Source organism: Musa acuminata, chromosome BXJ2-10, assembly GCF_036884655.1.
Source record: "Musa acuminata AAA Group cultivar baxijiao chromosome BXJ2-10, Cavendish_Baxijiao_AAA, whole genome shotgun sequence".
NCBI lineage: Eukaryota > Viridiplantae > Streptophyta > Magnoliopsida > Zingiberales > Musaceae > Musa > Musa acuminata.
Window position 1 is genome coordinate 34504759 of NC_088347.1, and position 15331 is coordinate 34520089.

Below are 15331 nucleotides of genomic sequence, written 5' to 3' on the forward strand. Positions count from 1 at the left end.
GGTAATTTTATGGAGAGATGGGGTCCTTTGCTTGAGGGGGGCGGATTCCAAAACCCTCAAACCGGAGCAGCAGAAGCGAGAGCCCAAACGCCTTCAAGTCCGCCTTCGAACCCAGCCGTGGTTGGAGGCGACGCGAGAGAGGAGTGGAGACGAGTCAACGAGCGATGAGGCCCCGCGAGCGAGACGAAGACGAGGAGGCGCCGCCTTCGGAACCCTCGCCCGCGCCGCCCCCGAGACGGGCCGGCGGGGGCCTCAGCAGCATGGTGGTTCGCCCACCCGAGAGCGGCGAGGGGGAGGACGACGAAGAGCCCCGGGACTATGGCGCCGTGGTCCGCTGCCGCGATTCTCCGCAGCAACGCCGGGACTCGTTGCCTCCCGCCCGGCGCCGCTTCTCGCCGCAGGATCAGCGCCGGCGCGAACCCTCGCCGGGCCTCCGACGTCGCGACTCCCCGCCGACATTCCGCCGCCGGGGCTCACCCATCGATGTCCGCCGCCGTGGCGGTTCCCCGGGGTTCCACTCCCGCTACCAGCGGTTCCACGGCGGCCCAGGTCTTCATCTCTATTCCTTCTTCCGAAACCCTAAACTAAATAAGAAATCTATAAGTTCAAGAATTGGAGTTTCTTTTCGTTTGATTTTACTAGTTAAAGATTTTAAGAAGCAGAATTAGTTACCTTTTCTCTTTCATTGTACGATTTGATGCTTCTTTGGCTTGCGGATTCGAACCCTGATAAATTGGGGCTTCAATCGGGACATGAAATCTTCTTTACACATTCATATTGTTTGATGAAAGAATCTGAACCAAAAAGCACTATTTTTTAATCTTATAAATGGGCACTTTTAGAAATCTTCGGTGCCCCCTCCGGGCTTTTTCTTTGAAGTTGTATATCGTAAGTGAAATAGATGTGTAGATTCAAGGAGGGTTTGCAAATTCTAAACTATTTTCTTTGAGACTATGCAGCAACTCAATGTTTTCTTCTGTCGCTGTTCATGTTAATTTATAGTTCTTTTACAATAGGTAACAGAAAACATCCTTCTTCATTCCACTTTTCAGAAGAAATTTCTGCCATCCTACAATGAAGTGTATTCCTCTTCCTCAATTTTCTGTTCTGATCTTATCTTGTACCTGATAATTAGTAGTAACATGCATGGAGTTGATGAAAGCAAGACATAAAATTTGTTGATAAAGGGAATAGACACGATCTTTAGATTGTAATCATGCCCATACTGAGCAGCCACTCTTACTGTGTGCATACACTACCATGCAATGCCCGAAATTGCCATTGTCATGTATACAAAATGTTCACTTAGTTGATAAATTTTGCCATTATAATGTTTTTAAAGTATTCAGTAAATAGATAACATTACCCTTGTACTTTCTTTTTTACTTGTAAGTAATAAATGAAGGGGGGAGGATAGTGTATCATTAGGGCAGGTTCAGCCACTAAAATTGGCTAAGTCACTTATTGGGCTGGTCTTAAGGTACTGCATAGTAACAAACCCTATTTAGTAACAAGACTTTAAGCTATTTTCTGGTCGGTTCATTAGTAAAGATGTAAATTACTAAAAGGTATTTTTTTTTTATCTTTTCTACATCCATGATCTGCTTTAACTAAAAAGATTATTTTTACATAGGGTCAATATAAGTATTTCAAACCAAGCTTTTGCAGACAACATGTTTATATTTATGTAAGAAATTTAGGTGATAGCGATGATAATCGTGGCCCTATATTAGGCACTACTTGCAGGCAATTATGTTACACCTGTGCAGCAGTTGTTGCAAATGATAGCTGGATATAGATGCTGTTGGCTTGGCTCAACATATCCATAATAGTAAACCTTGTAACATATCCTCCTTCAATGATTTACCTTTTTTTTTCTCCCTGTTCAGAATGTTCCGCTTCGTTCGGAATCACTGAACTGTTCACTCGGTTCAGTTCCAGTTTGAACTGAACCATGATCAAGGCTAGTGAGATCCCATGAAATACTACTTCTTAAGGTCCACAACTGCTCTTACAAAGATGGTAAGTGGGCTAAGATTAAACGAGTTTGATTGGTCAAGAAAGTGGCCTACTGGTGGGTTAAGTATGGTTTGCATCAGCCCTGTTTAACCCTACTATCTTGTAGCGACTCAATTTAACACATTACTGGGTTTCAATAACCATATGCATGAGCTACATAACGTTTTATTCATTTTATCACAAGTTTAAGCTCCTTTGATCATAGGTATTAATGATCGATGGATGCCATATTAAAAATTTTCTTTCTTGTCCGTGCCTAGATTGCCTAGATCACAAGTTAGAAACTTTTCATCAAGGTTCTAAGTTTTGGTAAGACCAGTCAGTTGGCTACTAAAATATTTTGTCCCATTTGCCATATCCTATTGTCCAGAGAGAGGGTGAAATTATATTGAAACTATTTTTGGGTTTAGTAAAATTCACATTGCCAGTGACTTGCTTGTCACCTTCAACAGCATTTTCTCTTGTCATTCAATCTTTCTGCGAACTTTTTGGAAATGATCATTTGATTGATTGGTACCAGTTATTTGTTCAAGTAGTAAAAGCTCAAATAACTGCACTAAGAAACTTTCTCGGTAATCTTGTCTATGTTGTTTGTTCAGGGAAGGACTATGTCTTGTGTTATTTAAGATTTAGAAAAAATTTCCGCTTATGTAATATATATTTTTTAAACTACTATTATCCAACAACTCATGGGAATTGGTAGTTTATTGGATCTGTAATATTCAATTCTTGTTCACTCAACTCTAAAGAATAGAGAACTGTGCCAATCTCTGATTCAGTGACCCAGCCCCTAAGATGACTGTTCACTGGCTTCATCAACCACACAAGATTTGTGCCCTGGGATAAGCTTCTCAACCCTCCTGTCTTACCTATGATGCTTGTTCCATCTGTGATATTTTTCTTTCCTGTTTCAGAACTCATCAATCAATCATTTCTTTTCTCCTGTATCATGTTCACCAAACAATTTTTTCTGCTTTGCCTTTATATGTCACAGGTTAGTGGTGATCACCAACATATCCTAACCTTTTAAGTGATTCTCCCTTTTATTTATTTTTTAATTTCCCTGCACTGTGCCCACTCTGCCACTGATTCTCCTCGTTCTGTTTCCCTTTGTTATATATACAAAAATTGCATGTTGTGCATATGTTGGTTATAAATGAATCTTAATGTGGAAGCCACATCATACATTTAGATGCAGGATTTGATGACTGTTTTTCTTATTATTTGCCTTACATTTGATGGTTATTTGATACATGGCCTGGACAAACAAGAGATTTTTTTTTTTTTGCTGAGCAATACTCTTGAGACTAGCTGGAACTAACATCTTCCTTGTTGGATTTATCAGGCTTGTATCATTTATTGGTTTGTAGTGCATATTTCTAGAAAATATTTCCATGAGCATTCTACTCTAATTATTATTATGTTGAAGAAATTTAGGTGTTTATAAACATGTGTTGCATGCTAACATGCTTCTTAAAGGAGTCTAGTATTCTTGTTTTGTATTTCATGATAATCTCAATGTGTTTAAAACTCCTTTTTCATTTATTTTGATGTGATACTGTTGCTGTTCATGTAAGTATCATCCATTTATTTTGCTTTGATCTGAATAGATAAGTTTTTCCAGCACTTTCTTTTTAGGTTTGGATATTATAAGTATCCAAGATTCTGATGTGTGTCAAGTTATAGTACTGTTGGCACTTTGTATCTCCTGACTTGCATGTTTAATATAATGGCCAAGTACTCCAAGTTCCATGACTTGCCAAATTGAGAAATGAAACTTGCTATTGTCCTGTAACAGTTTTGAAGTTTGCTGCTGGCGTTCATATGATTGGAATGGAGACAAGATTGTGTTTTGGATTCGGGTCTTGGAAAATCATGTTTTGAAAATGTTGCAATCATGGTGTTGTAGTTTGACCATGAAATTTGGATAAAAGCAGCCTAGTTAGACATGTATTTACTTCAGCATCCATGCGTAAGGTGGCTGCTTGACAGCATTGCTTTTTTGCTGCAAATAGTGCATTGTGCAAATAATACAAAGCCCTCAACATGATACTAGATTGGGTTGCCATTCACCTACAAACATGGGATATGGGGTTGGCAAAGATATTGAGAGATTTGTGTTCTCTGGTAATAACCGAGAGATCCATGAATCGGGATCCTTCTCAAGAACTAGACAAAGAAGAGAAGCTTGAAAGGTAACTACTTGAGCTGCCCTTTGAAGGGGAGTTGGGAGAGGTAAAGAATTGATTTTCTCTGAAGAGCCTGAGAATTCCTCTCCAGGTTGAGGTTTCGGGGGGGGGAAGTGACTGTTCCTAGGACTGAGGGTGGCCTTGGTATTCAGAATCTTGATCTCACCAAAAGAGCTTTGCAATCAAAAAGGATCCTCAATAAATTTGATTCCATACTTGAGTAGAAGTGATTGTGTCTCATTCTATTGTGCAGGACCTTGACATGTTACTGCTATGTAACATGGTGCTAATTGGAATCTAACCTTCTTGGAGCAGTCAGGATGATTGGCTTCTGACCTGTGTTTTTGTTTCTTGTCCAAACTATGGTATACTGGATCTGTTTTTGCTGATTTTAACTAAAAAAGAAGGGCTGATACCTATTTGATTACACTTGATGAATATAACAAGCAGTTTATGATCATTTCTGGTCAACATATCACGGTAATGCTGTCAATGTGGTGACTTTCTGGGGAAAGAATCTGATATATGGTTTGTAGGCTAATGGGCGCTTGTGCATGAAGGCATGAAAATTTGCTAGTTGAAGCACATCAAGGTTTTGGTGAAGTTTTCTGGACTGATAAGTTCATTGGACGGTAGGCAATCAGTTTTGACATCTTACATGGCTGGTGGTTTTTGCAAACTTTTTTATATTGGACAGACCATTTAAAGAACCTGCAAGAAAAAAAGAAATTGTACGTGAACATGGTTGTTGCAAGATGGTACATGGATAGATACTATGTTGATACTTACTACAAAGAGCACCATCCAGTCTTCATGTACAGAGGTCTGATGCAACAAAAATTGGTAAGGCATTTAAAAATTCGAAGTCATCATTACAAAGTTGCCGGAAAGTTTTTTGAAGAAAATCTAGATAAAGGAATACCATGGTTCACTTTTGAATGAAATTTAGGCTCCCTTACTGCTTAGTGAACAGTTCTTAATTTGGTTGGGTAGATGTGTTTGTGAGGTGATTTTTGCTAAACATATTGCTGACTAATTGAGTTATAATGTGATTGGATGTGGGAGTGGGTTACACTTGACGTTTAGATGGTGCAACTAGTCACAGTCCTATGAGTTTATTGAAGAAGAAAAATATTTCACTGTGACTATTAAAATTTCAACCAAGAAAACATAGTACTTTGGGGTTAATTTGTCCAAGCGAAAGAATGATTATTCAGTTTGATTAGTTCTATTGTTGTCTTACAGTGGCCATGTTCTAATTGATAATCATTCTTGGTGCCCTTGGCAGCATATGGACATTTTTGGATAATATTAACTGGCAATCTGCTTGAATTGTGGTATTTGGCACTTGAGTTTCAGTGAAGCTCATTGGAGGCTGGCTCATTTGAAACATAAGATGTCTGAAGCCAGTGAATATGCTTTGTGGTTGTGGCGTGCTAGATTTTATTGATACATATGTTAATCTATAAGATGCTTTTTGTTATAATCCTGAGTGATTCAGTTTATATCTCGTACTCAGTTTTGGTTACATAGTTCTGGATACCTAAATGAAGATATCTGGCTGGCTATGCACCTCCTTCACCTCAACCTAAAAGTGCTTTCTGAAAGTTGTTTACCTGATCTGCAAAAGGATGAGTTCATACTAAACCGCCATAGTAATAGAAATCAGTTATATCCTTCATAATTTATTGTTTGTTTCAGTACAATTTTATTCATGCAGGTTCTGTTTCTCCTCGACGACAAAGACTGGATGGTCAGCATGATCTAGATTTTGACAGCTCAATGGGACGACACATTGGTCGTGGTTTCCGAGGTGGCAGAGCAGGTGGCAGATTTCGAGAGGCTTCACCTGGTTATGGGCATGGAAGGGGTGGAAGGTCAACAGGGAGAGGCTACAATGCATCTAGATGGCCAGTTTCTGAGGGAGAATATGTTCACAGAAATGATCCAAACTTGTCCCCTCGGGAAGGTGATTGGATTTGCCAAAACCCCTTGTAAGTCCTCTCCTCCATTGTTTGGTGTTCGCTAGTGACATTTATTTAATTTAAACTTCAGGATAGTGTTGGATTTACACTGACTCGGTATCTTATATTTCATCATCTTTTAAATTTTTGGTGTTTTATGGTTCAGATCCTTACAAACTCATGTTAACGTGCTTTCCATGTTTTAGTTGTGGGAATCTGAATTTTGCACGAAGGACTCACTGTAACAATTGCAACAAGTACCGCTATGGACCTGAGCTCGATGGACCCAGCCGTAGTCCTCGGAGGGGCTACTTCAAGTCCCCTCCCCTTCGCGGGTCTCCACCAAGAATCGTAGGTCCAGCCAACCATGGTCTCCGTGATGACTTGGACAGATACAGATCACCGCCACGGGGTTGGGGTGTCGAGGATCTCAGAGACTTTGGACCTAGATCACCACCCCCAGCACGTGGAGGAAAATTTCTGGACATGCGCAGGGAGAGGCTAGACTATCATGATGATCTTGGGTACAGGCAAAGACGCAAATTTGACTGGCCAGCACCTGAATGGGAAGGGAGGGACAGTAATCGAGATGGATTCGTTGCAGACAGAAGAGGTTATGATCGGCGTCCACCATCACCTCGTGGACGGTGGATTTCAAGGGAGAGGAGCCGCTCACCAATAGGAAGCCGTCCACTGAGGGGTGCTTACATGGGTCGAGGGCGAGATGATCGTCAGTACGATTCGCACTTGGGTCATAGCCAAGCTGATGATTTAGGCATTGGTCGTGGGAGGGGGTATCGGCAGGCTGAATCTTTACCAGGCCGAAGCCATATTGATCGACGAGGCATTGCCCGAGGTAGGAATGATGACATCTACTGAGTGGTAGATTAAAAAAAGAAAAAAAAACTGATGGTTCAATTGGCGGAACCGTGTTTTGACAGGTTGCTTTTACAGAGAATTCCTTGTTGCTGCTCCAGCGTAGTCAGTGTTTGTCTATCATGTTTAAGAATTTTGGTGGGTGTAGTTTGTCCAACCTATTGTCTAGACCTTCATGACTGTCTTGGAGACTTTGATGGGCCGATTCCAACAGGAAGAATATTTGGTGTATTTTCTTTTTTTTTTTGTTGCGAAATGATGTTTTACATTTTTGTGACCTTGGCGTATAATTTTTGTTCTTAATGTTAGTGGCAGTAGTTCATCTCTTCTGACTGGCTCGGTGTACCATTCGAAATAATGTGTTTGTTGCGAACAATTCATTGAAAAGCATGCTTGAGATTTTATGGCGATGGTGTTGTTTCTTACTGTCTTCATCTTTTGATTATCCTCGTAGTGTGCAAATTGAATACACAAATAGCAGTATTATCAACATGGATTCTTCTTCATGAAAATCCATTGTATCTCGAGACACTGCTTGTAACTGCTGCATTTGGTGGTGTTGGCGTGCAATGGTATATATAACCATGGCAGGAGGTCAACAAAAACGATCCCATAAATATGGATCCATCTAGCGCAACATTCCTTTGACAACAAAACAGCTCTTTTCTCTCACCAATATTACATGTTTGTTTGATACATAGAATGCAATGAAAGGAAATCAAAACAGTGATAGAATAACATAACGGACCTGAGTCTTTTTTTTTTTTTTGTGATTTATTTGGGAACTTATGAGAAGATTTGCTCCTACATATTATACGTTACTATGTTTCCTTTATGGCTTATCTAATCAGTCCATATCGATGTATCAATCGATCATCGATATAATACATATTGAATCGTATCGATATATCGATAGATACATTAAGATATATCAATAAATTAATATGTTTCCTACATATTGTCTGTATTGTGCAGTACTCTTTGGTTAATATCTTTAACATCTCCATAGGAAGTCCCCTAGAGTTTTGAATTACAGGATGGACTACAACATTTCAATGAATCTTCAATTTCTGTGTGAAGGAAGCCTTGGAGTTGTGCAAGTAAACCTAAAGCCAGATATGAGTCAATTTTCTTCTTTTCGAAGTGCTTCCGGTGGATTTTTATCACATCTGTCCTGAATGGATGCAAAATAATCCCTTAGTGATCATGTTCCAAGTGTCATTCAATATGAAGCTTCAAAGTAAATATTTGAATTCAAAGTCAAGTATCCAAAAGTAAATTAAGCTTTCAGTACAAAGTTTGCAGTAAACAAGGAAATTTTAAGTGGATATAAGACCATTACGAGGTAAATATGGATACTAACACAAAGCCAGAGCTCAGAGCATAAGATTCTCTTAACTAGTATATTAAATACTTGCAAGATAGCTATTGAGCTACATGGCACATTAGAAGCTTACATGATGTCCATCCCATCATAAAATGATGATGGAAGAGCAAAAATTGATGCACTACGATATACATATTATTTAGATAGCTCAGGGAAGTTTACTGGATTAACAAAAAACTTGAAGTAAACACACTATACGATCACAAAATTGCTACACCTGATAGATTTGGCAATAAAGTTCTTGGAGTTGTGAAGATTAACAAATTGGCTTCCTTTTTTGCTTCATAATCATAATAAGCACAGTTCAGAGAAGTGCTGCCACAGTTCTTCCATCAGTTGTGAACAATAATATATAAAATTCTTCAGTCCCAACAGTATCTAACTGAGTGTGGTCTAACAAAAGAAAAAAAAAACATTATCTAATTTAGTGTGCGGTCTAACAGTCAATCATTTGATAGTGCTCTGACAGATCACAAATTCCCAAGACTGTTTTTTATTGATAACCTTCTTTTGCTTTCCAAAGGCTCTAACAATGTCACAACAATAAGGTAATGCAATATTTTCTCGAGATATAAAAGTCACCAAGAAAATGCCCTCCACAACTTAAAACAATGTTGTTCTCCACAAAAATATGTAATAGTCTGGTAACTTACATCAGAAATCACATTTTTTGTGACTGCTTGCTGGTAAGATCGACCAGTATGGACAGATATATTGTTATATACCAACATGAAATAGAAAGTCAAGGAGAGAACATAAACTCAACATTTTAATTTCTCTCTCAAAGACAATTTGTTAGCAACTACGACAGAATCGAGTGTGATAAGTTTTACAAAATCAAAAACCAAATGACTTTAAAACCAAACAATCTACACATCATATTCTAATTGACATCTCAATTATACCTTATTTAAGTTTTGCAAGTCATTGTGGTTTAGGGTCTCAACCAGCATTTAATCCATCAGACATTGGTGCTCTCAAACGTCAACATATAAGTATGATCAAAGTTAACATATTTAAAGAAAGCCCACAAGGGGGTAAAATTATAATAGATTATTTACAACAAAGAAAGATACATTGTAACTTAACAATTATTAAACATGTCATGGTTAATTATTTTGCAAAAGTATAGTGGCTGAAATCTGAACCATAACATCGAAATTTTTCCAAGATTGACATCAATGATAAAACATCAAAAAAAGAAACAAGTATAATACTTGTATAAGGCACAATATAAAGAAACAAGTTGGAAAGAGCGCTTACCATGTAACGAATTCAAAGTACACAAGTATCTAGTAACCAAAAACAGCCAGTACAAAACATACAATGCAGATTTGTAACAAAAATGTACTTCAAACTTTGTAAGTCAATATCGATATACCTCTTCAGCTTTCCACTATCCTTTCATTGTGCAATGTGTTGGACAAGTGGTCCTCCTGCAAAAGAAAAAAAAAATGATAAATAAGCAAAACGCTAATCTTGTGTCTAACACTAAACAGCCCAAGAGAAACAACTTGTTGTAACCAGACTAACTCAAAGCAATAACAGTGACTAATAAAATGTGCTGATTACTTTTGTCCTTAACACCTAAACATATCTGCCAAATTAGAGTCTCGAAAAACAAAGAAGAACTTTAAAAAATATGCGCAATCAAAGATCTCTGCTTCCAAGATTCACCACCGTTTGCTTCTTGAACAGCAATAGAAAAAAGGCACTTCACCTTCTCCCACACTCCTTCCCGTTTCCCTTGTCTCTTGTCATGTTTCTTATATTAATAAATGAAGAGAGATAATTAGTCAAATTCTGCAAAGATGGATTTGCAAACCAATTACCAATAACCCAACTTCACAAGAAAAAAGTTCCTTTAGATCAAGAAAGCAAAGAAACTGAAAACAAGTTAATATTATAGCTAATGATTTTGAATTAACAAGCAGAAAGCTATCCATATCAACATTCTAAAAGAATTACCTACAAGAAAATCCTATCATGAACAACACAATCTTAGCAATAAAGATCATCGTTAGCGTTGGCATGACAAGAAAAATTCCAATTGGTGAGCGCCGTTTACGAGTTCGAATCAGAATCAAAATAAATAGCCGATAAATTTCAATGAAGAACCCAATCTTCCATGGTCCTACGAACAAGGAGAAGGTTCTCGATGGCTTCTAATCATTTGAACTCACATGTTCCATCAAACAAACAGTTTATGAACAAGGTGAAGGTTCTCGAATGGCTTCTAATCATTTGAACTTACATGTTCCATCAAACGGACAGTTTCGGCTTCAAGAGCCCAAATCAACAACAAACGACCCTAAAGGACCAAATCCCGAAAGAAAAGACCAAAGAACTCAAAGAGCAAACCCCGAATCGAAACCCTAACTGAAGACCGTGTCGATTAAACCTGAAACAAGAAACAGGGTGAAAGAATCATCCAAGAAATGCACCTCTCCAACCAAACCAATGTGATCGAACGGCGCTGGATCGAGTAATCGGCAGCACATTCGAGATCGCTACGCGTTCCTTCGAATCGCCAGCGACGGGGAGAGCAAGAGCGTGGGAGTGGCCGATTTGAAGAGCCGCGTCTTATAATCTTCTATCAGAACTAAATCGACGGAAAAGATTCGCCCACGTGGAAGAATAGTGATATCATACCCGTCCATTGCTCGCCACGGCTGCCGAACCTTTCGATCGCAATCACCGCACCGCTTCCAGACGACTCCAATCACGGCAGGAGACGAAGGTCAAGCCCTCACTTAAGTCGTACATGTGGTCAACGTACGGTCCGACCGTTCGAGAATCATACTCACGTTACGACTCGAGTCACCGCTGGGGAAGAAGTCCAGCCGTGGCCTAAGTCGTGGATTGTGCTTCTCGGCCACAGGTGTCCGTGTCCAGGTCGTGGACGCGAGTGGTGCATGAGAATTCGTGACTTATGTCGTGAATCGAACTCAGAACAGCTGTGTAGAGTGAAACACACGATAAACAAGAATCAACACAATTTTCTGCTATTAAGAATAGATTCTGCGGATCACAAACCTACAGCTATTTTGTTACAACAAAGAAGACATTCAAATTACGACTGTTGTCTAACATCTCACTCAGAACTGCTGTGCAGAGAATTTGATCAAGAAGACACAGAGAAAACACGCTACAGAGTGTATTCTCTCGGGAGCTTTATTGAATGCAAGCATTGATAAATCATGGAGGTTCCTCTGCTTACAAAAAGTGATGCGGAAAAAAATCTCTGATCGATTTTTGATGTTGATGCTACGCTTCGTACTTGCAGAGATTCTCGAAGCCCATGTACTCATGATGCTGGATCTTCTGAACCATGTTCGATATGCCGACTCCACCTGTTAATTATCACAAGACATACTTTTAGTGCCAAAATAAACTGCAGCAATTACCAATGGTCGTATAAAAAATGAATTAGACAATGAACGATGAGAAGTATCTCCTTACCCAACGAGATTGCACTAACGAAAATTGTGGAAGCGAGGATGAAGATGATGAGAGAAGCTCGTCCCAGTATTTCGATCAGTCGCTTAACGACATGCTGACCCACAATGGCAGCAACTAATGCCACAGCCACCAAATACAATGCTGCTCAATTAAGAGGAAGAACATATGTATTATTAGTCAAGAGAGTACGAGTGAATTGCTGTGTGATGAACTCGAGTTTGCATTGCATGCAGTAGGAATTGAGAGATGCAGAACATTATTACCGTAAGGGATGGGGAAACGCTTCAGAAGGTAGTACTCCACAACAGACATGGATGAAGAAAACGTCATCGCGAAAGTTGCTGTAGCACTCGAGACCTGGAGAAAGACTTTTCGATCAAGTCGTGCTTGAATGAAATGCAAGCAGTTAATCCACAAGTATTTAGATTTGCATTATCACATCGATGTCAAGTTATTGCATTGTTTGGAATTCAATTATTATAGTGACTATGAATTATGTTAATCTATCACAGATACAATCACAAGTGCAACAAAGAACTGCAGGAAACATCTGAAATAAGAGAGTGGCAAGAAAAGTAGTAAAAGGTGCACACACCTGTGGAGGAACACCAAGCTCCAAGAAAACAGGGCCCAAAATGAACCCGCCCCCGAGACCGAGCAGCCCCCCAACTATACCAGCAAGGACACCGATCAAGCAGTAGAAAACTAGCTGAACGACCGTAAAATTTGTTCCTTCTTCTCCCTTTGATGAAATAATTCTTTTTCCTCTGTACAAGCTAACAGCTTCATATCCTGATACTCCCAGTGAAACAGGGACCTGCAAGAATTCTCAGCATTATAGATGTAGCTACAGAAGTCGTCTGTGGATCTTTAAACCAAGAAAAAGGTTGTCACATAATGAGAGCATGGGACTACACCTGAAGAAAGTTCAGAATCCAATACCACGGGGAACAGGTTGATGTGTAGTTTTGCTGAAGAAGATGAAAACAAAAATGCATCACTAATCGATCATATCGTAGCATTATGGACTACATTATATGCCTTGGAACAGTGTGCTCACCTTCAAAACCTGCAGGATAAGGAATGCTATCCATACAAAACTAAGAAGGCCAAGCTCCTTCCAGTAGACATTTTCCATGATTGGAGCCTGCAACATTTATATCTAATCATGTTGGTTTCATGTAATATCGATATATTGCCGCTAAAAGACAGTGCTGCTGTCCTACCTCTTTTCGTAAAGCCTTCTTCGATGCATTCTCTGGACCAGATGGGAGAACTTTGTACTCTATTTCATCTCTTCCTGATTGATTTAGATTAACAATAAGTTAGTTAAGCTTAGTCTCTATAACGGAATGTCAAAAATTAATCAAATTGCCTTACCATTTGACTCTTTAAGCATTGCTGCCTCCTACAATTCAAAAGCATAAGATCAGGTAAGCTACGACACTATCGAACTAGGATTAACATTTCAATTCTTAAGATGAGCTAGAAGCAAACAGCACCTTCTTCATTATCGTCTCTTTGTTCCATGTCTCTACACCCTTCAAAAACGCCTTAGTTGATGTAGCTGTCACAGCAACAAGAGGCCATAAATCTATAAACCAAACACTCTTGCAACAAACACAATAACAAGGACAAGGAACAGAGCTGATGTAGTTACTTAGGAAGAGGATGATTAGAAGAACTGTGACCATCCAGTCAGCAAAGACGACGTTGAACACGACTCCGATACTGATCCCCAGCATGAGCATTGGTTGGAAGAGCAAAGCCAGATCATAATCGATGATGGGCATATCCAGAGTTGGATGCCTCAGCTTCAAATTGTACCAAACTGTCGATCCTGCTGCGCCCATGATCATGCCTGCCCGAGATTGAGACTACTACTTCAGCATATGAACTAATGGAGTGGTTACAAAGATAATGAAAAGGTAAGACAGTAAAGAATGTTTAGCTGGTAATCTTAAGTGCTCGAATGTTCAAAGTGAGAACTTGGATCCATTTGCTGTTAATCTAAGTGGTAAAAAGAATGAATTTTAGTTCTATTTTCCTACTTTATCTTTGCAACCACTCCATTAGTTCATATGCTGAAGTAGTAGTCTCAATCTTAAGGTTTCACAATGCTTCAATGAGATGTGTTCATTATGAGCTCCCATTTAGCAGAATTTAGTGCTATGCTTCTTCATTATATCTATCTATAAACAAGGTGCACATGATCTCACATTTTGATATAGCAGTCGAAGACTTGGCGTCGAATCCAATGATCAACGTAAGCATGGGAACGTAGATCCCACCACCACCGACGCCTCCAACGCTCCCGAACGCTGACCCTAAGAATCCAATGATAGATCCGACGACGATTTCCCACCCAAATTTCATCGGCTTCAAGAGAAATCAATAATGGAATCAACAAAAAGCAAACGGAAAGGCGACCAAAAGAAGCGCAAAGAACCCATATTTACCGGCCAAACATGTCGGTAGGAAGATTCATCCGGCCGCCACAAGAAATCCACCACCTTCAGCACGTAATCCGACAGCCCGACCTCCTCCGCCTCGACAGCCTCGGCTCCCGCCGCCTCCGGACGCAGACCACGATCCGCCGTCACCACCACTGCTGCCGCAGCGAGCGCGACCAGCACAGCCGGCCACAGCCGTCCGCTCCGCCACTTGAGCTCCATATCCCCTCTCTCTTTACCACCCTCCTAAAAATCCTACCCTCACTCACACGTCCCGGCCGGAGGAAACGAGAACTCAGGGGTTCAAGTTCCCTGTGGCAACCTCGGTTCGAGGTCAACGTTCCCCGTTCCCGTCGACCGGAGCCGGAGCAGGAAGCCGATATCGGATTCTGCGACGGCCTGTGGCTCCGGATCCGATAAAGGCATGGGAGTGCGAGGGGGCAACGCATCTTATAGAACTTCGCGGTACGAAAGTGCCCCCAACGGTGCCGGTATTTACCGACACATAAGAGCGATGCGAAATAACCTGAATGGGCCCCCCACCACCCCCCAAATGCGACAAAACACAATAAGCCTCCGATACGGTTCTGTCCGGCCGTATCGTACCACGTGTGACGGGATCGAATGGATCATTTGGACGGCTGTGATCAGCACTTTTTTAATCATGATCTGGTGTGATCTGATTAAATTAATATATCATGTAAAATAATATAATGTTATTATAAGGTTGCTTCTTTGTAACGTTACATATCAGTCTGGTGTAGCAGCCACGACCCATATTTGGCGTCACGTGCTCTAATCCAAAACCGAGTGAAGATGGCCACGTTGGAACGTGGGCGCTACTGTTTAAGTAGTCACGTGGTCAATAAGGGCGACGAGCGTTGACAGGGAGGCAATTACGAGCCAGGTAGGGGTAGTTTCGGTAAAAGCGATCAGATTAATGTCACCTGCCGTGCACGTGATAGTATGGTCGTTACGTGG

The 15331-nt window shown here is 40.3% G+C and overlaps 2 protein-coding genes across 2 annotated transcripts; one reads left to right on the top strand and one right to left on the bottom strand.

Annotated features, from left to right (window-relative positions):
* The first annotated feature begins 60 nt into the window (after positions 1-60).
* Positions 61-7377, top strand: LOC103969280 (uncharacterized). Its single transcript, XM_009382775.3, has 3 exons — positions 61-549; positions 5929-6202; positions 6379-7377. The coding sequence occupies exons 1-3, from the start codon at positions 165-167 to the stop codon at positions 7049-7051; spliced, it is 1332 nt and encodes a 443-aa protein (XP_009381050.2). The 5' UTR covers positions 61-164; the 3' UTR covers positions 7052-7377.
* A 4037-nt stretch (positions 7378-11414) lies between these two features.
* LOC135625345 (sulfite exporter TauE/SafE family protein 3-like) lies at positions 11415-14777 on the bottom strand. The gene is made up of 12 exons (XM_065130038.1): positions 14357-14777; positions 14117-14276; positions 13558-13758; positions 13400-13464; positions 13278-13305; positions 13124-13197; positions 12958-13044; positions 12815-12868; positions 12493-12714; positions 12161-12254; positions 11898-12038; positions 11415-11788 (listed from the first exon to the last, which is right to left on the bottom strand). Exons 1-12 carry the CDS (start codon positions 14570-14572, stop codon positions 11703-11705), a joined length of 1428 nt encoding a protein of 475 aa, XP_064986110.1. The 5' UTR covers positions 14573-14777; the 3' UTR covers positions 11415-11702.
* Between the last annotated feature and the right edge of the window lie 554 nt (positions 14778-15331).